Source organism: Lepisma saccharinum, chromosome 8 (assembly GCF_977018435.1).
Source record: "Lepisma saccharinum chromosome 8, izLepSacc3.1, whole genome shotgun sequence".
Taxonomy (NCBI): Eukaryota; Metazoa; Arthropoda; class Insecta; order Zygentoma; family Lepismatidae; genus Lepisma; species Lepisma saccharinum.
In genome coordinates, this window is record NC_139236.1 from 55,033,363 (window position 1) to 55,061,326 (window position 27,964).

General features: G+C 37.0%; 1 protein-coding gene across 1 annotated transcript in view; it reads right to left on the reverse strand.

The window, feature by feature from the left end:
* Positions 1-27,964, reverse strand: part of LOC145991789 (dynein axonemal heavy chain 7-like) — a 208,974-nt gene that overhangs the window by 175,258 nt on the left and 5,752 nt on the right. Inside the window, exons 4-7 of the mRNA XM_083127839.1 lie at positions 18,076-18,228; positions 15,646-15,850; positions 12,125-12,295; positions 10,852-11,029 (exon numbers count right to left, since the gene is read on the reverse strand). Coding sequence (XP_082983965.1) covers positions 10,852-11,029; positions 12,125-12,295; positions 15,646-15,850; positions 18,076-18,228 — 707 coding nt within the window. The remainder of the gene's footprint in view (positions 1-10,851; positions 11,030-12,124; positions 12,296-15,645; positions 15,851-18,075; positions 18,229-27,964) is intronic.

Sequence of the window (27,964 nt, forward strand, 5' to 3'; positions counted from 1 at the left end):
CAAAATAAACAACATGTTCGCATAAGCAATTTCATAATGCTAAAATTAATATACAAAGAACGAAAAAGTAAAGAACTGAGGTCTTATATACCACCCTTGACACTCAGTCAATAAGAAACTCCCAACCAACCTTTTACGCTTACTTAATCTTACATCTTCACTACAGAAATATCTGTTTCCTTTGAAGATCTGACAAGTATGTCATCTACCTTGCATCCTTGCAACAATCTCTTTATTAGCTCCTCATGTGACTTGTTGCAGTTTTGTAAAATTTCTAGCCATTTATACCTTTTGGCATTAGAACACTTCCACACTTTGATGTGTTCAATGGCCACTTGACTCACAGGATTACCAGTGTTGCATTCTAACAAGGTAACTGTTGAATTATCATGATTCTCAACACACAAATAAGGTCCTTCAAACAAGAAGCAGTATTTCTTAATGGGATTATTTTCTAAATCTTTATGTCTGTTTCTAACAAACAACAAATCACCAACTAATATGGAAACTTTATCTTGTTGTTTTTGGTTGATTTGGTTTGTTTTCTTACTTCTGGCCTCAAAACTTTTTAGATGTGCCATGTGAATTTTATTATCCCATGACATTACTTCATCTTCAGTGATATTATTGAATATGCTCATGTTAGGTTCCATATTTAATCGCAGTTCTATAGGAGCATAACCTGTTTGAGATGAAATTGCATTATTTAAACAATGAAGGGCAACATTAACCTTTTCAGGCCATAGGGTATGACTATCCTGACACAAAACTCTCATTAAGCGGTTAAGCTCTGCATGATATCTCTCAACCATATTGGAGGACGGATGATATGGAGGAGTGAACACTAACATGATGCCTAAGTGTTTCATTTTATCTGCAAACTGATGAGATCTGAATTGAGGTCCATTATCGGCAATCAATTTTTCAGGAATACCCAAATGGACAAAATAACAATGGATAAGCTTTTTGATGACTGTATTTGCATTACTGTTGACAATAGGATAAGCCAACAAGTACCGACTTGCAGCATCCAACACTGTCAACAAAAATCTCTCCCGCTTAGAACCCATGACGAATGGACCTTGCAAATCCACAAAAAGGACTTTTCCAGGTTTACTGGTCAGGTGTATTTTAACTAAATGTTTTGCAGGATGTTTATTGGGCTTTGACCTGACACAAGTATCGCAATCAGCAACATATTGTTTTATATCTTTAAACATGTTTTTCCATCGGAAATTTCTATATATTTGTGCCATTGTCCGAGATGCACCGAAATGACCACTCTCATCATGAAACTTGATGAGCATATTACCAATTAAGGAGGCAGGTAAGCATATCCTTAACTTTTCTGGTCTGTGAAAATCCCTGACACATAATATGTTCTCCCTGAGACAATACTGTTTCCGCCAATTCCTACAGCGAGAATTATCAGTATCAACATCTCCAGAGAGATAGGAAATGATCTCATTCAATTCGATATCATTTCTCTGTGCATTCGCAAGTTCCTTACAGTCACACAAAGGTTGCAGCATTAATTCCAACTCGGAGTAGTTGACATGATAATGCATGTCCAACTGCCAAGGAAAAGATCGACTTAGCAAATCAGCGATTACATTTTCCTTGCCTTTGCAATATTGAACATCAAAAGAATACATCTGTAACTGGATGAACCAGCGAGTGAGACGAGCATTCCACGTGTGGGCAGTTTCCAACCACGTGAGGGCTTTATGATCTGTAATAATGACAAAATGCCTCCCTTTTAGTATAGAAGCAAATTTGTCTATAGTATATAGGATCGCCAACACCTCCATTTCAGTAGATGTATAAGATTTCTCATAATCTTTTAACAACCTGCTGACAAATCCAAGAGGCTTGAACCCTCCTTCTATGATCTGGAAACAATAACCCGCTACTCCAATAATCGAAGCATCAGTTTGAACAAAGAAATTATGTTCAAAATCGGGAAATGCAAGCATTACTTGTTCAGCAATTTTTTCCTTCAAAAGCTGAAATGCTTCAGATGCCTCTTTATTCCAACACCATTTTTGTTTAGCTTTGAGAAGCTCATACATGGGTTGGGCAAACATTGCATAATTTTTTATGTATTTACTAATCCAATTTAAGGAACCTAATATCTTTTGCAATTGTTTAATTGAGCTAGGTTCCGGTAACTCTATTATAGACTTGACAAAAACTGGATCTTTATGATACCCTTCTGGGGTAATGATGTGACCCAAAAACTTTATCTCCCTGCAGCAAAATTTACATTTCTCTATTTTAAGGGTCATGCCTGCTTTCAGTAGACAATTAAATACACTTTCAACATGAATCAGATGAGAATCAAAGTCTTTGGATCTTATAATGATATCATCCACATACACCACTACAAAATCCTTACAATCAGTCAAAACTCTATTCATTGCATCTACAAAGACAGCGGTGCCATTCACTGATCCAAATACAACACGTTTAAATTGATATAACATGCCTTCGAATGAAAATGCTGTGTATTTTCTACTTTGTTCATCCAAAGCAATTTGCCAAAAGGCATTACCTAAATCTATAGATGAGAAATAATTACAACCTTGAAACTGTACTAATAACTCATCTATTTTTACGGGATGAATTTGCATCAACTTTACATGCTTATTTATCCCTTTTAGATCAACACACATTCTTATCCCTCCACCTGGCTTAGGTACAACCAATAGAGGGGATAAGTATTCAGAGTTGGACAATTCAATCACGTCCCATTCCAACATGGTGTTGATCTGTTCTCTAACTTCGTCCCGGTATGCAAATGGAATAGGATAGTTTCGACCTACCACGGGTTTGTCTGTATCCAGTTCCATTGTGTGCACATAATTTTTACATAAACCTGGTTTAATGGAAAACAATTTTTTATATTTATACAATATATTTAAAAATTTCTGTTTTTCAACTACCGACAACATCTCAGTTTGATCCAACTGACCAGAAATTTTTAATATTGTTTCATCATCCACCTTATTACCCTCAGAACTTGACACAAAAGAACATTCATAATAATGATCCACATCTACAGTATTTTCCAATGGAACGAAACGGGCAAGTACGTCATATTTATCATTATCACATACAAGTGCCTTCTTAGAGAAATCTAAGGTACCTTGCAATGCATATAGAACATCTAAGCCCAAGATCATATCCACCTGCAGATTCTGAACCACTAAAAATTGTACCAACAAAGTTTGCAAACCGATAACAATCATAAGCCTAGTTAAACCTAAAACTTTGTTCTTTTTAGAGCCTGTAAAATCCACTAGTCTAATGTTTTTAGTACTCAATAATCTTGGCCTACTGGCTGTAGAAGAGATATTTTTCCACACCTGATAGGAAAGCAAACTAATTTCTGCTCCACTATCACATAGAGCCAGATGTTTATGATCTAGAATATTAACCCAAATTTTTGCAGTATTCGAACCATTAGGAACATTATTGATTGGTCGGTAATTTTCTTTCATGTAATTTTGATCTTCAGATTCTAATCCCTTTTCCCAATCACCAACATTAACAACTGCTATGGCAGGGTTTATAGCATACCCTCTGTCACCTGCCTCAAGGCAAAGGGAATTGACTAGTTTTTTTGATTTTCAGGAACGTGAGATCTTCCCTGAATTAAGTGTCCAATCTTGTTGCGCTCTTTGTCACCTATCTCAGTTGCATGAACTGACACTTCAGTCTTAAAAGTATTATGCACACTTTTGACAGGCAACTGCATATTTCAGATGACACTCATACTATATAAAAATTGCAACAACTTGCACATGCCCGCACGATTCCAATGAATCATATCCAGACGATTTTGTATACGAGGACCAATGTACTGTTCATACAGAGTTTCATTTATCTTGTCATCATCATCAAAGAAAAGAGGAGCAATATTTAGCACTTTGACCTTATCCTCATCTTGAAGAGATAACAGGTGAGAATTGTACCTTTGCCATCTGACCCATTCTGGATCCCCTCTAGAATGCATAACTTTCGGAATTGGTGGTAAGGTAAGTACAATTATATTCCTTGTCTTATTTTTCATGACCTGTATCAGTCTGTTGAAGCTTTGTTTGATATCATCCTCATTTCTCCGTTTCAGTAGATCATTCGTGCCAATCATTAACATTACCTGGTCTGATAACTTATTGTAAGATTCCATTCTTTGTCTTAGCTGATCTATTGTTTGACCTGAAACACATAATCCAATGTGCCGTGTACCATCCTTTTCCACCTTCACAGGTTCACCTAAGATATTTTGTGAAAGTCTAAGCATCATGCTATCTCCTACTAATTGATTATTGTCAAGTATAGGAGTTAGAATGTCTGTTTCCATTGTGTTTCTATTATAGGCAAATCTATTCTTATTTGGAGGCTTTAATACATTATTAGCACCCATGTTACCTCCCCCAACATGAGTCCTCATCAGTTTTCCGCTTGGGAAACAACACCATTAGCTACTGTGGGAATCTTATCTGTTCCACGATTGTAGCTCTTAACCCCAAGGTTTGTTTTGTCATAGTTCCTATGAAAATTAGTTATTGTGTAATTTGATTTGCGAGAGTATGTATTCTCTTTATCTGCACTAGAAGCTTGTTCCACAGCCACTTGAGCTACTTTAGCTTTAAAGTTTCGATTTTTTACTCCATATTCTGAATTGCTCATCCTAAGTGGGATGTCTCTAAGCGATTCAAAATTCTCTATGGCTTGCAATGCTCTTTGCAATGTCTCAACATTATTTACCACAAAGTGCTCTCTGATCTTAAATGGCAAAAGCGTAGCCACTTGAGCAATCAAGTGTGCTTCCTCCGCATGAGGCTGGATGGATTTGAGCAATTTATAATTCTTGTTTACAAATTTCTGTAAGTTACCATGTGCAGCTCTAGAAAATTGAGTATTCAGTATCCGAGTCAATGTGACACTCTTCCACCTAGAATTCTCATAGTGAGACAGAAAGGCCTTTTTAAAATCATGGTAAGTATTGAAGGAAGATTTATTCTGAGTGTACCAACTTTTTGCACAGTCTTTGAGTAACTTAGGTATATATTGCATGTAATCCTTTTCCTTGATATTGTAAATATCCATCATTTCCTCAACTTTCTCCAAAAATTCCGATGGCATACTGTCCATCGAGATTCCATCAAACTGTGGAAACTTGCACAATTCTTGTGGCTTTATGAAAGATTGTCGGTGCGGTAAAGAGTTGTCATATTGAGTACTAGTCGCAAAAGTTGCACTTTGAGAAGGACCATTTACATCACTCTTATTTATGTACTTATTATGATGCAAACAAGAATCACCTTTTACATAATCTTGGCGATGACCAGATGGTGTTCCTCTACGGTCATTAGTAGAATCAAATAACTTTTCTTCTGAGCCAGATGACTCAGTTTCAGTATTAGTGGCTTTATCACATACCTTAGATACATGCCTGCGCACTACATCCTCATCAACACAACTATCAGAACTATTCACTACTGTAGGAACTTTTGCACGTTTTCTCTTTGTAAGAGTTCTTCTGCCAGCTGATTCTAACCTACACTGACTAATGGGTGACAACACATCTTTTACCAATGTTAAAACTTCTAGCTTTACACCCATTATTTGTTCCTGCAGAACCTGGTCCTGAGAGAGATCATTATTCACTAATTTGCAATCACTTGTCACAAGTCCTTGCATGGTTTGAATAAGTTCATTAGGCATATTTCCTGCTGAACCATCCTCTTCATTATGAAGCACTTTGTACTGAAATTGATCAGAATTCATCTCTTGATTAGGTTGAATTTGTGGAGAAGAAGCACCATCACACACTGAAGGTTTAGGTAAACTTGAAAGAGAGGACAAAGTATTTGCTAAATGCTGTTTAGTTTCACACCATTCCTTTTGCATGTGTCTCATATCAACATGCAGTCGCTCTGCCAAATCTGCATGTGCTTCTTGTACAGCACCAACCTGCTTACCCAAATTTTCCATCTTTTTTTCCACAACATAGGATACTGCAGAAATATCAGTATCCACTTTCATGGATAATGCTTTTATATGAGATTCCACTTTCTCTGTTCTTATCAAACACTCCTTCTTATATTGAGCAAGATCAATTCTAATTTCTTTTAATTGAGCATCAGAAGATTGCTGAAGAGTTGTCAGCCCAGATTTAAGCACCATCTGGCTAGCATTCAGCTCTATCAATTGAGCATCAGTCTTTTCCTGATTAGCTTTGAGATCCTCCTGATTAGCTTTGAGCTCTGTTTGGTCATCCTTGATAGCACTGAGAGCAGCCATAACATCTGCCAAGCAGAAATCCCCCTTTGGATCTGACATATTTAAAGGTAAAAACACCTAACCTCAGAAACCAGAACAAGAAGCAAAACAATACAAAGATTATTATAAGCTTGAACCTTTTCAACTAATCACCTGACGTCTCATAATCTTAAATATATAACAACTTTGTCAGTATATTTTAAACTCAGTATCGGCACAATAGGTAACTATGGTACTATGTTGAAAAGGTAATTTAAAATTTACATATACTGATAACTTTATAATTATTATATTGATAAAAATGAAAAGAAAAAAAAACTAGAGACAACAAAAATTACAATAGCATCAAATTATGCAATTATTTGAAAGAACATTTATATGAAGAAAACACTTCTTTATTGTCTCCTTGCGAGGCAGAGCAAGTCCTACTCTAAATATTTGGGCATGCATCAGTTCTACATCTGAGCACACTCAACAAGTCAGATTCCTCAATCAGGTCCACAAGATGGCTTCCTTCAATTTTCAAAACTTCACATTTGGCTTGATCACATCCAAAATGCAGAAAATATCACACTCACTTAGTCTTATTTCTCATAACATTTCATTTTAGATAATGCAATATTCATTTACTAGCTAGTTAATGCTGATGCCAGCAGATAATAATTTCCAGCTCCCAATTATTAAACTAGGCACTTTACACCAGTTCCAAATCTTTTCTTTATCGTTTAACAGATTATTCCATTATAAAAGCATTTCCAAGCTTCTGTTATCAACAAAATGTCTCTATATAGTTTAAACAAACTATTAAAGATTAACTTATCCAGTATAATCTCTCAAAATATCCAGATTTTTAATGATATCAAACCTTCACCAATCGTCACATTTTTAATTATGTACCATCCCTCTTGAGATTCTCTCAAGTCACAGACAACTAGTATTAGAGCAACTAGTTCAAGCCAGATTTTTTAGTATGTGTTATCTTCAATTGTTTTTGTTTTATATTTTTGTCCATAAGTGCTTAACAGCTTGAATGTTTGTGTTGTAAATGTACATATTTGCTCTGTTACAGCTATTTTACTATGTATATCACAATATACTTATCTAATGATTACAATTACCATTTTTTGAATGTTGATATAAAATACCAAGTATGACATCATATTAGACATTGAACAATTTTAAAGAGTTGACCTTTGTATATAAACCTTGATGTCAATGCAAATGTACATAATTTCAATAAATTTAATTATAAATTTGAATGTAACTTAGGAATTGCAGTGTTCATTGTGAAAAGAGAGATTCGATTTTCGGCGTTCACAGTGATAGGATCAAATAGTGATCGAGTGCGCTGAAACTGTAGCTTTGTGTGTGAGATAGGAACAATACTATTACTATAAGTCATATCCCGTTGATACGTGTTTCAGTGTTATTTCTGTGCATCTTGCGGGAATTTAAATTCGTGTCGTGAGGAAGCCGGCAATTGCCGGCCTCGTTTAACTACCAACCATGATGGACGAACAGGAACGGTCTGCGGCTGCCGGACTTGTAGAATTGGCACAAGTCGGCCACACCAACCCCCACCTCGACACAGAAGATATATCCATGCTTGAACTAACAAAAGGCCCAGGTAAACGGACACATGAGGAAAGTGAGGAGCCTACAGTGCACGAAAAAATTTCGCGGCCCACACAGGATCCACGCAGTCCCTTAGTTTACTGGTACTCTTCAGATATCCCTGGACCCTATGTCGTGTTATTAGAGGGATTGAATCGAAATATTGGCAAACTTTCTGCCGGCAGTCTCGGCAATAGGCTGAGAAAGGCCGATATTCCTGTCTATTTGATAGAACAAAGTGGAAAAAACCGAGTGCGTGTGACATTTAATTCCGCAGAACATGCCAACGCTTTTGTCAAAAATGCCCCCTTCCTCGACCTTCTTGAAGTCCGGGCAAAAATTCCTCAAAGTTTAGTTCAACGAGAAGGTTTAGTTTATGGCATAGAGTTGGATGTAACAGAACAGGATGTCCTTGACGGAATAGCTTCACCCTTTCCAGTTATCAGTGCGAAACGTCTTAAGAAAAAACTTTGGAATGACGATGGAACAGCTAGATTAGTTGATACCAAATTAGTTTGTCTCACCTTCCATGGAAAATTTCTTCCGGAAAAGGTGCTTATCAACAGTGAAGTCTTGGTAGTCAAACCCCGTGTCAGGGCAGTGTTGCAGTGTTCCGTTTGTATGAGATACTCGCACGGCAGGGCCCAATGCAGGTCAAAACCTATCTGCAGTAATTGCGGATCTGAAAGCCATGATACCCCTTGTAACAAGCCCCCCTTTTGTATTAACTGTAAGCAAGGTCATGGTGCCCTTGATCGCACCTGTGAAATTTGGCGCCAGGAATCACAAATCCAAAATAAAATGGCCATGGAAAATTTATCCTACCATGACGCAAGACAAAAAATCTTGGGAACATATTCGGCCCCTCCTTCCAGGGAAGCGATCCTAAACCCGATTTATAATAAACGGGACTTTCAACCCCTCAAACCTAGCAAACTCAATACGACTCCTAGTCAACTTGGGCCACTCAGTAGCGCTTGGGAAAATCCTTTCACAGCGTTGACAACAGAAGAACCTAGTCTTTTACACCCGGAAGCAGGCCCCAGTGTCACCCACACCTCGGTGGGTCTCGCCAACCACAACAAATTTTCCAGACCCCGCCATCGGCCACACAGAAGTTTGATAACAAAGGTTAGGCGTCCGGGTGCTGAACACTTGGATTGTCGGCATGCCTCCAGTTCCAGTTCGGACACTGATAACGACATAACTGTGGTAGCACATCCCTCTCAATCGATAGGAAAGGATGAAATTTGTCCTTCCTTACCCGTAGGAAAACGGGCAATTCCCCCGGTATCTCCACGGCCGCGGAACCTTCAGCTTCCGCTAAAAAACGCTATGCCAGGAACAAGTCTCCAGTCTCAAGACGTCCATCGCAGTCGTTCTGACTATCAGACATTATCTAGCGACCACCAATCTCTATATCACTCTCTCCTGGACCTTATCCCGCACCTTTGGAATTCGGCTATTAAACTTCACGACTTCACAGAACAAGAACAATTAATTCGCAAAATTCAAGATCTTACGACACATTTACTTTCTATTATATCGGGCCGTTAGAATGTCCCGGTATAGACCGCCTTCATGTGTTCTTTTTGTTCTCTTTCTCTCTCTCTTTCCTCCCCCCATGTTATTTCCTGTCATTTTTCAATGGAACGTCATAAGTCTGAGCTTCACAGATAGCCTAGATAGCCCTGAATATATGCCCCTGGTTTGGAAGGAGTGATTGCTTTATTTTAGATGTCAAGGATTGCCATTTTAGACATCTCTGGCCCCTCTGCTATCCCTCTTAAGTTCTCATAAAATATATCTCTAGATTCTGAAACATTTGAAAAGAATCAGTGATCTGCAGAGACATGTAAATTTCAAAGGGGTTAGAAGTCTGAAATATTGAAACACATTGGTAAAAAAAGGTAAAAAAGTGTTCCCCTGTGCATAGCACCACGCCATGAAGGCGTATAGGGGGTGTGGGGGTAACGCCCCACACTTTCTTGATCCGGTCGTGAGTGGGGGTGATGTGATCAGCATCACGCCCCTGACCGCCTTTACCCCCCAGGGTTTCCCCCAGGTACCCATGTTATTCGACGCTGGGTAGGCGCCGGGGCCGCTTCCACCGTTAGAAAAGTTCCCGGATTTGAACCGGCCAGGGATCGAACCCGGGACCTTTAGCATGGTAGTCAGACGCGTTACCGACTGAGCCACCGCGGCCAATTGAAACACATTGATTGATTTCATTTAAATGCAATACCAGGTACCTAGCTGCTATAGAAATTACAGATCAAAATATCTAATTTTAATGCAGTACGCATAGTCAAAACAGTGGCAAATTGCCCCATATTTGGCCCTCTCCAACCACACACTATGTTTCAAAGTTTTAATTGTCAAACTTTAGCCTAGCAAGTGTCCTAAAATTACCGAGAGTTTTGTGTCATAGTCTTAATCTCTAATACTGGTCTAGAGATTTGAAAACATCAGTAAAAAGACAAGCTCCCCCTCTCAACATAGAAAAACGTTATATTTGCATCCACCATCTTGAAATGTGTTTACTGATTTTGCTCAAATGCTGTAAAAGTCAACCAACATACAGTTTTGGCCCAAAAACAAGCTGCTCTATTTATCCAAATTCCAACTGTGAACAGTTAAGATGAAGATTATGTCTGCAACCTTGGATTATACAACATTTCATGAAATGAAGAAATGTTTATACTGTTATTTTGCTCATGGAATCCAGATTATTCCGAATCCACTTGACGATTGTGCTTAAAAGAATTTGAATCTTAACTGTATTTGCATCCAGGACACACAGGATAAATATAGAAAGAAAATATTTTGAGATAATTACAAAAGAATCAAGTAACATTTTACATCCTTACTGCATTACAAATTATTAGCTGCACTTCTACAGTAAACTTAGAAAAAAATGATATCTATTGCTGCAAATGAACTTACACATATCATCTCTGAAGTTGTGATATTCTTCAATATAATGATCCAATATCTCAGTTAACTGATTGCGAGATGCCTCCATGAAATATGAACCAATGTTGATAGGTATCATATTAGGGTTTTCAAGAACATACATTGCCCATCCTTCCAAAGTTTCTAGCTCACTGCCAATTCTAAATAGCTAAACAAAGAAAAGGGTACATGTGTTTATTAACAAATAAGAAGTTCTTGGTAACCTCTGTAGATATTCACTCACACAGGTACAGTCACAGACACTTCTGGGCTATAACAATTCCATTGAAAATTGGGATTCTTACAATGTAGAACTGTCCGTGACTGTACAAACACACACACATGCCAAGATGTACCAAATAGTATAAACAAAAGTAGAAAACAGCACAGTGATAATCAAAAAAACCAAAGTAATGAAAAATAATGTACCAAAGTTATCAAGAAAATTTAAAGTATCTATAAATATGGTACTAAATTTCATAAATTTTGATTCATTGATTGAATTAGTTTATTTTACTTTGCTTTTCTGCCACATTTGGCTCATCGTGAAGATGATTTGATTTGTTTTGGTGTCTTAAGTCCACTTTATGCACAGTAAGGCTAATCAGTACTGGACTTACAGTTTAAAGTGGGATCCGAACCATTTTGTGTATCCACCGGGTACCGAACCTGGGACCCCTTGATAATCGCGAAGAAGAGGATGACAGTTGGTACGATGAAATGGATGAAGGTACAATCACAAAAAAACATGGAGAACACACAACATAAATCCTACAGAGTACACTGCCTGTAGGTCCAGATGCTAGAACCTCAATGGCCTGCAGGAATGCTGTTCCAGATGAACTGCACTGAAGAAAGGCTGACATTTGGATGTCTTCCAAGATGGTCACCCTTTTCACTCTTGATAAATTTTTGAGATTTACCTTATAATTCCAAATAATTTGGGGATATAACATAAGACAATAAGATTAAACTTAAAGATGAACTTCCTCTTCAGGTTGACGACCAAGTAATATCTGGAAGATTCTAAGTTTGAAAGTTAATTCACTCTAATCTGTCAGGGACCCATATATTTAGAGGGGGAGGGGAGCACATCAATTGCTTCAAGTAAGGAGAGTGAAATGTGTGAAAATGTTCTTTATATGATATATCAGACAAGGAACATATAGTTGCACATATAATTCAGCAGCTGAAGTGAATATATGAATTTCAATTAGCAGTGAAAATGTTAATGCAAGAGAAACTAAAGTACAAGCATACTTACTTGGTCCAGCAAAAGGTGGAAAGTTTCCTGTATGTCCTCCCTTAAAGGATATATGTCCAACATGTTTGTTTCATCATTATGATGAATCTCCAGACTGAGGAATGGGAATTTGTTTCTGTCTCTTAACACCTCAAGGAAATGAGCTACACTTCTACGCACACACTCAACAATCTGAAAGTAAAGTATTAGTAAGCAATGAGTACATAATAGTTTAAGATATTTTTGTCCATTGGACAAATAAAGAGTACATACTAGTGCTTATACATTCATGTGTTCCATATTAATATATTACCTGTTCCTGGTAAATTTCCATACTGGGAAAATCGGTCAGAAGCGATGCTTCATTCACATAATCAGTGATGTGCTACTGCAGGCATAATAAATTACTCGTGGTGTTGCTTTGTGACTTGTCGTGTTGCGTTGCACCATGTCACTTTGTGACTCGCCATGTTGTATCGTGTTGTGTCTGATCCAGTGTGCGGCTAGCCTTACAGCTAATGAACTTGGTAGACATGAGCATTGTTCAAAATATTACAGTGGGAAAATGACAATTCAGGGAGCTATTTAAAAAGAGGCATTTATGATAATCATTGAAAAACAAGAGGATGGATTTTGTCCTTAAATAAGATAAATACTGCAATAATGTTTTAGTATTATTATAAACTAAACTAACTCTTTAGCCTTCTTAAACCCGAAGGTTCATGGCTGCATCAACACAGGCCTTCCATATGTCCCTATTCTGAGCAAGATCTATATACTCTTTTCCATCCCTACCAATTGTCTTTAGGTCCATCTCAACATTATCCCTCCATCTTCGTCTTGGTTTTCTTACTGGTCTCTTACCATCAGGTTTCCCAACAAGAATCCTGTAAACTCTTCTTTCCTCTTCCATTTGTGCCACATGGCCTGCACACCTAAGTCTTCCTGATTTAATCATTCTAATAATATCTGGACATGAATACAAATTATGTACTTCTAAATTATGGAACCTTCTCCATTCACCTGACTCCTCATCCCTTTTAGGCTCAAATATTTTCCTAAGGATCTTATTTTCAAATACTCTCAATTTATGTTCCTCTTTCAATGTAAGGGACCAAGTTTCACATCCATATAATATTACAGGCAAAATTACTGTTTTGTATATTTTAACTTTTAGTTTCTTAGATATTAAACAAGAAGACAACAGTTTATGAAGAGAAAAGTAACATGCATTTCCTGAATTAAGCCTTCCTTTTATTTCCTCTTTAATATCATTTTCATTTGTTAGTATTACTCCTAGACCTATTGTGTACATGGACGAAATCTGCAATCAGATTTTAGCTTACAAACAAAATTACTCATGGTGTTGCTTTGTGACTTGTCATGTTGCTTTGCACCGTGTCACGTGTATTACTCCTAAGTACTTGAATTTGGAAACTGGTTCAAACGAGTTGTTATCAATAATTAGAATTATTTTCTTGTAGTTTACGGTTATTACAAGCATAAGAAAACAGTTTTTCTTTGTGACGTTTCAGGAGAACACACGCTCCTTTCATCAGACATTTATTTTCATTTTGACTAAAGATACAGTTATAACAATGGTTAGTAATTTTTAAACAAAAAGAATCCGTTATATAATGGACGTTGTCAATGTTACATTGTTGTACTATAGCAACTTAACTGTGAAAGAAAGCAGTCTGTTGTATTGTTGTTGTATCTGATGAAAGGAGCGTGTGTTCTCCTGAAACGTCACAAAGAAAAACTGTTTTCTTATGCTTGTAATAACCGTAAACTACAAGAAAATAATTCTATAATGCAAGCAATGCGTACATACAAGAAAAACTATCAATAATTAGATTTTGACCATTACCTAACACTTGGTTTCTGCTTGTAAGTATATACTTAGTTCCAAACCTCTCTTTAGCTGCTTTGAAAAATATTTTAGCATTATTCTTAATTGCATTTACATCATCCTCCAGTAAGTCTACATCATCTGCATATGCTAACAGCCGAGTCACTTGATTTTTTATTATTGTAAACTTAGCATGCTTTTAAACGGAGGGTGTTGTAGCCCTTCTCTCGCCAAATTTGTCTCAGAAAAGTGCAACAGCCAAAGTAAAACACCACCAGCCACCATTGCTATACAGTAACTTACTTGGAGAATTTAATTATGAAAGTCTTACCAATGGAAGACAAGTGTTGCAACATGTATTTTTGCATTAGACAATAACTAGTATGTTGGATAACAGAGTATTTCTTCAACAAATATAATTTAATGTTATAAAATGCAACTTACAGTCAAGACAATTATTGACATGTAATATGCCCAAAACAGAAAAATAAAAAAATTCAACTTCCCACTTACAATAGCTCATTACAAGAGGATATTAAACTCAATTTGCACAGTATAAATATAGTGCAAGATTGTCAAATGGGTTATCATATATTGGGAATGAACACATGTAAATGATTCATTTACTGCATTGTAATGAACAAACTAAGTTTCTACTGAAGATGCAATATGGTTAAATGTGATTTCTGTGTGTGGATTGCTATTATTATTATGTTTTGTTGTGTTGTGTTAAATGTACGTAATATGTGTATCATGCCATTGCCTCTGTAATTGGAGAACTACATCTCTGATCAAGGTAATAAATAAATGACAAGACTACTTCTTAGTCTCTATCAAAACCAAAACCCATTGTAGTAATTAGGTTACATATATTAATTAAGGAGGTTAATGAAACACACAAGTTTTTAAGGAACGTTTATATTCTTTATATTGGACTAGCTGATTCCCAGCGTTGCCGAGTATTTATTTATCTCAATCTTGTATTAGACAGGAAAATAATGAATTCTAACTATAGTGTAAAATGTAACTAATTCTAAATGTGATCGTGAATGTCACCAATTAGCTTAGCGACTCCGAAAACTATGGATTCCACACTAATCTAGGTCATTTGTGGCATTTCATTTTTCACCCCCTCTCACCCCCAATGCCGATAGGTGATGAACTTGAAGTTGAAGCGCATTGGGAGTGTCATGAAAACTATGGATTCCATTCGCAACACAGCCTGAATGTTAGACAACCCGAGAAACACTACACCCCCCCCCCCCCACACACACATATATATATATGTTATATATATATAAAAAATACTATGCAATTAGTAGAATATTGGTTATTCATATCTGTAAATTTTATATCAGTACTTTATTGATAACAGCTAACATTTCATATATATATTTAAGTAGTTCTAAAGCAAATGGTCTTGATTGTTAATTGTTGTACAAGACAATTTGTGTTGTGAGAATTGTCTTTGATTTCATGCTTCAGCCACATTATAAGATCTATTAAAGGCAATAGAAGATAAAAGAGAGGTTTTTCGCTTTTTGTTCTACGGCCACTTCATGCACAGATAGGCTAGTCAGGACTGGACATACAGTTTAAAGTGCCAGCCAAACCACAGGGCAATGTGCCTCCAACAAGATAAAAGAAAGGTGATGAACTCTTCAAACAAGAATAAAAAATGGTTATTTACATTTACTTGTATAATCACTGTTCCCAAATATAATAGCTTCTTTATCTTTTCTGGTTTTATCACTTCTGGATCCAACAATTCATCACGTACAATTAACTTAACAACATTCAAATAGTAATAGTGTGTAATGGCCATGGCTGATTTCTTTACTTCAAGGTACATGTCACTTATGATTGCATCCATGGTTTTGTAGGCACCAGGTTTTCTGAAAGCATAGACAAATAACAATGCATAAATGACTCAATGTACAAAGTACGTCAACAATTTCTTGATACATGAGGAAAATAAAAAAGGAACTACAGTGTCATGCAATTAACCTATGCAAAGAGCAATGCACAAAAGAAAACCAAGATAATGTTTATTTCCCAGCCCTTGAGCAATGTGCCATGACTTAAATGCTTGTTGTGCAGTGCCCTCACTGGACAAGCATTAAAAGAAGCATGTGCATACGACACACACGTGCATCAAAGGCAGACAGCTATAACCCCAAATGATGCGCATGTACTTCACGGGCAATGAGCATGTTAATGCTCTTGCATTAAAGAAAGACTTGGAAGTTTTGGAGTAGTGTATTCACACTCCAAGTAAGATTGATAACATATTCCATTCATAATATTTGCCACTTGCAGCAGAATGTCAGTGGTAACCTTGAATCTGAACTGCATAGTTCCGTACAAACAGAATAGAAAATTACCCTTTTCAAGAGCTTGTAGCATTGAAACAATACACCTATGAGAAAACTTGGGTTGCCTTGATGGTCTTGATGCTGTGAAAGTTTATGTGTTGTACGGCAACACCCTGTGTATGTGTATATACAAGGTAATGTCAGGAAATAAGACACAAATGGTTGTTGATAAAAACACTGTGTGAAATACAAACATGAAAACATTTACTATTTCTTGACACTATTTGCCTTGAAACATCATTTGTAAGGAGAGATATTGCGTCAGTTTGAATCATCTCCTCCACACACACTGCACATTAGCTTCTGTTGCAAATGCAACACTGTTAACTTTTGATTGTTCTTAAGAGGATTTATTGACACAATTGTGTATTATTTTATGTGACAAACACTTTTTGCAGGAAACAGAAAGCATACCTTATGAATAGTCTGCAGGAAGTCTTTATGCACAAGGGCCTCCGTGATGGCACAGTGGTAGCGTCCTCGCCTTGTAATCAAGGGGTCCCGAGATCGATACACAGTGGAGGCACACAGTAGTTTGGCTCCCACTTTAAACTGTAGGTCCAGTCCCGATTAGCCTTACTGTGCATAAAGTGGACTTAAAACAACAAATCAATCAATCAATTTTTATGCACAAAAGCAACCACTGTGCATTGTAGTTGTACTTTTCTCAAGCACTGTCACCAATATCGACACTGAACGACACATGTGCAGGGAATATCTGGCAGCTGCTACCTTTTATCGGACCTGATTGTACTGCCATCTACTGAAACCTTTATCAACAATCCCATAATTGTCTGTGAACTATCTATTGGCTTTTGCTCAAATAGGTTCTGTTTGGAGGAAAGTGAATTTGGCCTTTGAGATAATTTTGCATCACTTAAGAAGTGTGGTGGTGGTTCACATTAACCTCTTGGGTTAATCACTACAATGAGATGAACTTCATAATGAAACAGACACACTCCGTACCTTAAGTTGGGTTTTAACTTGAAACCTCCTGCTTCATAGTACATTATGTTGACAACTCTGTTAGAGGCCGATGAGACAACAACTGTGCCACATATTTCAATGTAGGTCATAAAATATTATTGATAAATTAGACTGCATAATGTTCACAATTATTTCTTTATATAATTTTTCCATTGATTTTTAAAGACCGTATTTCCTTGAATTCAAGATGCATCTTCAATATTGCTACAACTTTTGAGAAAAAAATCTTGCAAATTTAAGGTGAACAGATGTACATACTGGTAATATCGGTAATTTATTGTTGTTTACTACTGTTACATTTACGGTTAAAAATACTACCATAAGAGTTTTACATTAAGGATGATTTTATCAGTACCGGTATTTTGGTAAAACATCTAGGAAAAAGTTGATTATTGAAATTTGCAAATACTACATTCTATATTACAATAATGTTGTTGTATATTTATACAAATATACTCCAATTCAAGATGCCATTGAATCCAAGGGGCACCTATTTTTTTTTAAATCCACAAGCCAAAAAGAAAGGTGCACCTTAGATCTGAAGAAATATGGTATTTTATATTATTGCAAATACATCTACATTTCTGTTTTCGAAATCTGAAGAACAGATCATGGTGAATATCCTGAAACATAAACAAAAAACAACAGTAAACCAAGAAGTTAAATGATGTAAAATGTGCATACTAGAACTACCCAATAATAATTTCATATTACTAGTTGGTTGGTAGATAACTCAATGATTCTACTTAACAACTTACCTATACTTGCTGTAGTCGTGAATAATATCTGGAACATACAATCCTGTACAATTCAAAACCCCTCTAATGAACGTGCTATTTAGAACAAACACGGCTTCTAACCTTTTCCTCTTCTTTAAAAAATTTGGATACTCTGCCGTTCTTCCAGTTGTCCTTTTAAGGAAAAACTGTATCAGTTTTATTTCTTTCATGTCTTGAGCAAATTAGTATCATGTTAAATAAAACACAGTGATCAGCAGTTGTACCATGTACATAAAAAAAAAATTATGACAGAAACACAACTGTTAGAATTAAAAATTTATAATATATGTACTAATTATAAAGCTATGTAAAGTTGAAGAAGCATGCATTTCTATTGACAGGGCTGATATATTTGTTGCAAATGACTACTGAAAATAACAATTGATTAGTGTATACCAATGTAATGTTAATTTCCCCCACATATCTATAGAGCGACCACAAGGAAAAGAATCTCCGTCGAAAAGTCTCCGCACACCTTTGCCTTCTTCCATTCAGCTCGGGCATAAGAAAGCCTGCTCCACTATGCTCCTCTCTCCACACAGGAGTTCGGTGCACAGGAGTCGTGGGTCTGCACAGGCTTTCTTGCTTGTGGTTCTACTATAGTGCCTCTTTCTCCTTATATGTACAGGGTGTCCGAGAAGTCCCCATATCACTAGATTATATTACATAGTACATATTACCCTGATTATTTATTATAACATCTGTATTTATTTATTTACATTATTATGTGTTACAGGACATCATTTGTCCCATGCGTTGTCATTCATACACCCACAAATGCATCACTAGCTGTTCCTCAGTACTGTAACACACATCAGCCATGGTGCAAAAACTGACATATTAATTCGAGCGAATGTTCCATGTGAGCTTCAGAGCATGGATGCCAACCTTAAAGATGAAATCATTCCCAAGCAAACAAATACCAGCCAATTTTCAAAATGGTCGCAACAGCATATTTGGATTCCTATCGATATCTCTGTGCCAGAGCCAAAAATAAAATTTTGCACCCATGTTTGGGAAAAGTGTTATTTTTCTTAACTTACACTTTCCTTTAAAATTTGCATGTATATAACTGACCCACATCAATAGAAAAAAATACATTCATATTAGTCTCAAGTGCCTCTTGTTCATCTACAAGTTTCTTCTTGTAACTTAATTACAATAAGGGTCATTCCATGTCAAATCAACCAATTTTTAAAAAATTGGTTGCATGACCATTTTAGAAAAATTTCATTTTTAGTACATAGGTTTGTACATATTTCTAGATATCAAAACCAATGTTCAAAAAAATTATTGTCTTTATTACTCCTGGGGCAGCCATTTTTCCAACATGGCACATGGCTTTTTTTGCTCATGTAGCAGTATACAGAAACCTTAAGATCTCAAAAACCATTAAAGCTAGAGACCTGAAATAAAATTCATTTTGTAGCTCATTTTGTAGCTAATGAAGTATACTTCCTATGATATTCAGGTATGTTTTGCTTAAAATTGCATCGTAAGTACGAAAATTATGGTGGGAAATGGGGTAACAATAGTTAAAAAATTGCATTTTTAAGCCCAATTTTTTTAATGAAGGAGTTTAGTCTAAGGCTTGATTTTTTTTTCATGTGTAGACCTACCTGCAGGGTGTCTGTAAATAAAATATCAGTGCCTAGAAATGCACCCCTTTTTTACAGCATGGGCTCAAACATGGCCGTTCATTGAATTTTGACAGTTTTCGGGGTTAAATATCTCAGATGGGTCCCCTTTAAAAATTCTGAACTTTGGCACATAGGAAGCCCTTCATGAACCTAACTCACAGTAAAAATCTCAACTTTTAGATTCAACTTGTTTTGGTCAATATGAGGTAACGTATGTCACCTACTTTCTGATGTTGCAAAGTAAGGTTAAAGTACATCCCATACTTAAAATAATGAAGTCTTTTCTTTTTATTTTTTAAATTTGGGTTAATAAAAGCCTCAGAAAATATAGTAACATAAGGTTTTAATACTTGACTTACCAGAAATTGAAATTACAAGGTATGACAATTGAAAATCTGCAAAATCTCATTGTAAAAGGTTTGATTTATTAGGTACCCACGACCAGTTGGTATTGTCAGCTCCAGTTTCCTATTCATTCTCTTTGTTAAATCAGGCAGGATTCTTTGTTCTTTCACTAAGTTCCTAAGTAAATTATCAGAAACCTTCAGTTCATCACATATATTTTTTCTTGACCAAGTGGTAGAAATCAAACTGATGATTCTGACCTTTTCAACATTAGTTTTTGCTCATTTACATTTTTCTTCTTATAATTTCAATTATATGATTTTACTGGCCATGCAAAGGATTGTCACACTTGCTTTCCTTTTCTTCAGTTTTAATACTTAGTGAAAAGCAACTTTCCAGTTTCCTTTGCACTCCTTGTAGGATGTGAATAGTTTTTCGAGCAAGATCACTTTATTGTTTTTCTGAAATCAGCCTCCTCAGTTTTGAAACAGGAGATGCATAAAAAACAGAACAGACTTCATGCGTTTCCTTTAGTTTTCCTTGGCTTGGCACAAAGACATGATTTCAATTCTGGCATTGAAGTGAGTTACTTTCTCCACATATGAAACTTTTACTCCAACATATCAGGCATATTGATTTAACTGGTATAAGGTTTTCTTGACACTTACTTAACCTTTTCTTTAAGTGGTACTTCTGAAGATCACAACATACTTTACCATATAAAAATCTATATTTAATGGTATTTGCTTATTGTCTCTAAGCCATACACCTGTAGTCTTGACCTAAGAAGTGTTATCATTTTCACTGACTCTGTTAAGATTAGTTAGGTCTTTGGGAACCTTACCAAAAGGGTATTTATGACAGTCCTCTCCAGTTAAAAATATTACAGAACACTCCATTTCCTGTCACCAGGCGCGGCTCGTGCATTATTTTCCTGGGGGTTCACCGAAGTCATATGACACATATTTATTTTCCGCAAATAGACTTTCTTCAGGAAACAAAGGGATGGGGGGCTTAAAAGATTGGTACATAATTTTTTCATAGAATGAGGTTTCATAGTAGAGGTGTGCGTATAAATTTAGGACTAAAACTAAGTAAAATAAATTGTGCATCTATGAAAGAAATTTCGGGATTTATGGGCATCATGGACGTCCTCAGGATTTGTTCCAGGGATGGGAAGCAAGATCATTTTTTTCTAGGGGGGACAAACGAGGCACATTTTTCCTTGTAATAGTACTGTTCTCTCGAAAAACACTCCTTCAGTCCATGCAACGTCTTTATAATAATCATCATAAATTACTGTGACTGAAATGAAATTATATGTGTGTAATAAATAGTTTTAGGTTGACATTAATTTTTAGGCGGGTGTGGCCCCTTTTCCCCTTCCGGACGTCCATGCCTGCAATTATAAAACGACAATTCACAATGGTCCTACAATTATTAAAGGGAAATGGCAACCAATGGCATACGCGTACTAGAAACCTGAGAACCTTTCCTTGGAATGTTACAGCTTTTTTTTTTATCTTCAAATTTGGAGTTGGTCAACCAGCACACGCTTTATCTCTAATTTTCTTTCAACAGACGAAAGGGTAGGTTTCTGTTAATTGAATGCATTTTAGCGGTCATTTCTTACCTGCGCAGACAGCAACACCGACAGGGTTTGTCACGTCTTCCTTTCTTCTCTAAAATCGCGCCATTCTTTTACTTTCACATATCCGAAGTGTTTCCATCTTTAAGGAAAAAGTCTGAATGCATGCACGAGTTATTTTAGTAATGTATTTCTTTTATTTTAATTCATCGTGTCTAATTCCAGCTTTCATTCATTTCTACTCATCCTTCTCTGCCACAATTTTGCAATTATGCCAAGAAGTTCGGAACAAAAATGATTCAACAGAGAAGATAGAATATGTAACGAATGCGCTTCAAACTTGAACCTCACAGGGCAAGACTGGAAGGGAGGAACCAGATGGGTCTCACTCGCAGCGAGGACGGTGCCTTCTGGCTTCAGCTGTGGCTTCTGAGAGAGCACGAACTGCGCATGACCGTTGGTTGGAGATCGAGGTTCCTCAGTATCCATTGCCATATATTTTGTCCATATAGCTGCCCCAAGCTTCTGCCTGCCGCCCGAACCTTCCCTATGGCAAGAGCTCTCCTGTGGGGGTTCAGCTGAGGGTCTGCACGAGGGCGGCCGATTGGCGGTTTCTCTTTCTCAGCAAAAGAATATGCCATGTTACGGACACAAATGCATGACTTCTTGTGGAGAAATTTTAGCGAAAAATTGTCTAAAGGTAAAGACATTGTTTATTGTCCATTCTCGAGGTGAATGCCGTATATTACTGGGGGTTCACTGATCCTGCGCCTGCCTGTCACAGATAACGAACACTCACAAGTCACTACTCTCGGCACATTAGGCAAAGGAAGAATGACAGCAGAGATTGTACATGCACAGATCAATTCCAGGCTTGTCTCACATCCTATCAAAACATGTCTCTAAATCATCTGCTGTGCATGACTCACATCTATTTCAACGATTGTCTTTTCTTGGAAGAAAAAGAAAAGTGGAAAATAAAGGAAACAAAAGATAATACGTATATTCTACCAGCTTTGACACTCCAAAATAAATAGCCTACTTTCAGTGGAGTGCCCAAGGAGGGGTTTGTGGGGGTCATAACCCAATACCTTTGGCCTAGTATATCATAAACAATTATGTCAAAGGCAGGATAATGTGACAAAAACAGGGCTGTATACTAAAAAAATATATGTAACCCCCCTCCCTTCCCTTTCGAAATTCCTGGGCATGCCACTGCCTATCTTAAGCTGCATGTACTGCTACATTGATAAAATATGGGGGAAGCTCAGTTTTGGAGCTGACAATACCAACTGGTCGTGGGTACCTAATAAATCAAACATTTTGCAATAAGATTTTGCAGATTTTCAATTGTCATACCTTGTAATTTCAATTTCTGGTAAGTCAAGTATTAAAACCTTGTTACTATATTTTCTGAGGCTTTTTTTAACCCAAATTTAAAAAATAAAGAGAAAAGACTTCATTATTTTAAGTATAGGATGTACTTTAACCTTACTTTGCAACATCAGAAAGTAGGTGACATACGTTACCTCATATTGACCAAAACAAGTTGAATCTAAAAGTTGAGATTTTTACTGTGAGTTAGGTTCATGAAGGGCTTCCTATGTGCCAAAGTTCAGGATTTTTAAAGGGGACCCATCTGAGATATTTAACCCCGAAAACTGTCAAAATTCAATGAACGGCCATGTTTGAGCCCATGCTGTAAAAAAGGGGTGCATTTCTAGGCACTGATATTTTATTTACAGACACCCTGCAGGTAGGTCTACACATGAAAAAAAAATCAAGCCTTAGACTAAACTCCTTCATTAAAAAAATTGGGCTTAAAAATGCAATTTTTTAACTATTGTTACCCCATTTCCCACCATAATTTTCGTACTTACGATGCAATTTTAAGCAAAACATACCTGAATATCATAGGAAGTATACTTCATTAGCTACAAAATGAGCTACAAAATGAATTTTGTTTCAGGTCTCTAGCTTTAATGGTTTTTGAGATATTAAGGTTTCTGTATACTGCTATATGAGCAAAAAAAAAGCCATGTGCCATATCGGAAAAATGGCTGCCCCAGGAGAAATAAAGACAATATTTTTTTTTGAACATTGGTTTTGATATCTAGAAATATGTACAAACCTATGCACTAAAAATGAAATTTTTCTAAAATGGTCATGCAACCATCATTGGATGGTTTGGCATGAAATGACCCATAAGTTTCTTCTTGTAACTTAACTGCAGCAAAGAAGATCTAGTAATACCAAATCACAATTTGATAAAATTCTCCCAATGTGCATTCGGTCCTATTTATTAATTTTTTTTTAGTAATTTACAATGTGTTATAATTTTGTCTACAATTTTGCATTTCAGACAGTTGATAACATGACACTTAATAAGAACTGATTTGAAGTAATAATGATTACAGATTTGATGTGATTCTTGAGTATATGGTTGCACTGCGAGTGGAGTGAGGAAGGAAATTTTTAGAACTATTTCCTTGCAAAACGGATAACACTGGTCTACATATGAAAAAAAAATTCTGCTGACTTAGATATTTTAACTGATTCTATATAATTCGAAGTCGCTGATTCCAAATATGTAGTCAGAAAAAGTGTATCACGTCACAATTTTTCACAAATCACATTTGAAAATTTCACAATGTTACAATACTGGGCTAAACTACAACAATTTTCCATATAGATATCTGCACATAATGAAATTTATTTTTCTGCTGACTTAGATATTTTAACTGATTCTATATAATTTGAGGTTGCTGATTCCAAATATGTAGTCAGAAAAAGTGTATCACGTCACAATTTTTCACAAATCACATGTGAAAATTTTCACAATATTATAATACTGGGCTAAACTCCAACAATTTTGATATAGATATCTGCACATAATGAAATTATAGGACTATACATAGGTGGTAACAGGTATTAAGTTGCCTTGTTTCACAAGTCTCATTTCAAAATTTTCAGAAAATTATATCCGGCTACATTCCAACAGCACTTGCAAAGAGAATGGGACGTAGTCAGATGTCCATGCAGAATATTACATCACGTTGTTTAACAAACATACGTTTCTATTTTTTCAATAGGGAGTTTTTAATGGACAAAAGGTTTAGGCAATTCCAGCATATTGATGTCTGATGCCTGTACTTATGCTAAACTTAACATACACCACCGAATAGCACGACATGCATACCTACACCACAGAATAGCACAACATGCATACCTACTTAGGCAAAAAATTTCGTCTCTTTGATTTTCTGGAGTAGGTGGCCTCAGGAACTTCACGCTGCAAGCACCAGCAATAGTCGGACATCATGTTTTCATTCCATCTCCCCTGATATCGGTGCTCCATGGTTTTTATGTCTTCATGGAAGCGTTCGCACTGTTCTTCACTTACGGCACCAACATTGGACGGAAATACATCTAAGTGGCTGTGCAGGAAGTGAAGCTTGACACTCATATTTACTCCTAACTTTTGAAACATCACCAACAAATTTTCAACGAGAACCTCGTAGTTGTGCGCCCTGAAGTTTCCAAGAAAGTTTGTAATACATCAGAAAAGGCAAACCATGCATCTTTCTCTGTGTGGTTCATTGTTTGTAAGAATTCTTCATCTTTCATTAGCATCCTTATCTGAGGACCATCAAAAATACCTGCTTTTACTTTCTCATGCGTCAATGCAGGAAATTTTGAGCAAATGTATTTAAAGCAAGCCCCATTCTTATCCAGAGCTTTTACATACTGCTTCATTAATCCCAACTTAATGTGCAGTGGAGGAAGTAACACTTTCTTAGGATCAACAAGCGGCTTGTTCTGGATTTTCTTCGCACCGACTTCAAAGCTTTTCCTGGCAGGCCACAGTCTTCGTACCCAACGTTCGTTCCATGCTCGACTGTCCCATACACACAAAAAGCATGGATATTTCGTGAAACCTGCTTGTTGACCAAGTAACATTGAAATGACATTAAGATCTCCGCACACAAGCCAACTGTCATTTGCATACTTTATCTTTCAAAGTAGTTCTTTCATTGTTTCGTAGCTTTCCTTCAACTGTACGGAGTGGCCAACAGGAATGGATGCTAACTTATTGCCATTATGCAGGAACACACACTTCAAACTCCTCTTCGAGCTAAAAGGCCCCCATTCTTCTGCATTATACGTACATCCCATAGCTTCAATTAGTCCCTTCACATCTGTACAATAGACAAGTTCTTCGTCCCTTTGAAAATATCTTAATAGATGCCTCTCTCTGTCCCGATACATGAAGTTTGTTCCAGACCCTAACATATTTCTTCCCTTTAGTCTACACAGGTCCTGCATACTTTATGAGGTGCCCAGGATTTAATTGGTCACCCAATTTAATTCTGAAATATGCACTATATTCTTTCCTTACAAACTCAGTAATATTTGTCCTTTGTTTTGGGGTTAACAATGTTCGAATAACTGATTGAAATAATATTCATTATAATATTCCATGTGCTGCCATGTTGTGACCTCTTTTCGGACTACGTTTTTTCATTGTTCTAAATATACGTCCCTAATATTAGATAATTTTCTATTTTCCTCCGAAACCTGACGTGATAGAAAAAAACGGATTTCGGTTTTGGATTTACCACCCTCAAATTACTAAAGAACAACCATCAGCCTCCAGTCAGCAAAATGGACGTAGACCAGTGTAATACATATTATTCAAACAGTTTCACTATACTTTCAATTCACAGTGTCCTGCAACGTTCACTATTTACAATTGCTTTTGCTCGTTTGGTGCCCTCTTTACATTGGCACTCTCTTCCTGCCCTCTCTTATAGAGTACCATGATGAAGACTGAATTATATATGTATGTATATGAAGGGCTTGGGTGTAAAACGGTAAGTGACATTTTGGTAATTTCTGAGTTCATTAAGAAAAAAGCTTATTAGAAGCTATACTGTAGATAAATTGTTTTCGTGTTATGTTTACCAATTTCAGAAGGCTTCACTGAGTCCAATGCAAATTGTATGAAATGGCAATTTCACTTGAAAATTGAAGGATGGCACACTTTACTTCGTAACTGAAAATTTACCAAAATGTCACTTCAGGCCGTGGTGGCTCAGTCGGTAACGCATCTGACTACCATGCTAAAGGTCCCGGGTTCGATCCCCGGCCGGTTCAAATTCGGGAACTATTCTAACGGTGGAAGCGGCCCCGACACCCATCCAGCGTTGAATAACATGGGTACCTGGGGGAAACCCTGGGGGGTAACGGCGGTCAGGGGTATGATGCTGATCACATCACCCCCACTCACGACCGGATCAAGAAAGTGTGGGTCGTTACCCCCACACCCCCTATATGCCTTCATGGCGTGGTGCTAAGCACAGGGGAACACTTTTACTCTTTTTACTTTATGTCACTTACCATGTTTTACACCCAAGCCCTTCATATGACAATGTAGTCATACATCCAGGGACTCTAGCAACCTCCTAGCCAAGATACAGCTAGCTAGCTAGCTCTCTCTCCCTCCCTCCCCATTGTTCCTCATCATGTCAGGATTTTTCACAATTTCACAATCAAAATCATCATAATTGCCATTGCATTACACCTATTACAGAAAGCAATAAAATAAATTGATGCAAGTGAAATATTGCCAATTCAGGATGTCTGTGGCAAAGGTTGCCAATTCAGGATGTCTGTGGCAAAGGTTGCCATTTCAGGATGTCTGTGGCAAAGGTTGCCATTTCAGGATGTCTGTGGCAAAGGTTGCCAATTCAGGATGTCTGTGGCAAAGGTTGCCATTTCAGGATGTCTAGTGGCAAAGTTTCCAATTCAGGATGTCTGTGGCAAAGGTTGCCAATTCAGGATGTCTGTGGTAAAGGTTGCCAATCCAGGAACTCTGTGGCAAACGTTGCCAATTCAGGAACTCTGTGGCAAACGTTGCCAATTCAGGAACTCTGTGGAAAAGGTTGCCAATTCATGATGTCTGTGACAAAGGTTGCCAGTTCAGTAATTCTGTGGCAAAGGTTGTCAATTCAGGAACTCTGTGGCAAAGGTTGCCAATTCAGGATGTCTGTGGCAAACGTTGCCAATTCAGGAACTCTGTGGCAAATGTTGCCAATTCAGGAACTCTGTGGCAAACGTTGCCAATTCAGGAACTCTGTGGCAAACGTTGCCAATTCAGGAACTCTGTGGAAAAGGTTGCCAATTCAGGATGTCTGTGACAAAGTTTGCCAATTCAGGAACTCTGTGGCAAAGGTTGCCAATTCAGGATGTCTGTGGCAAAGCTTGCCAATTCCAGAACTCTGTGGCAAATGTT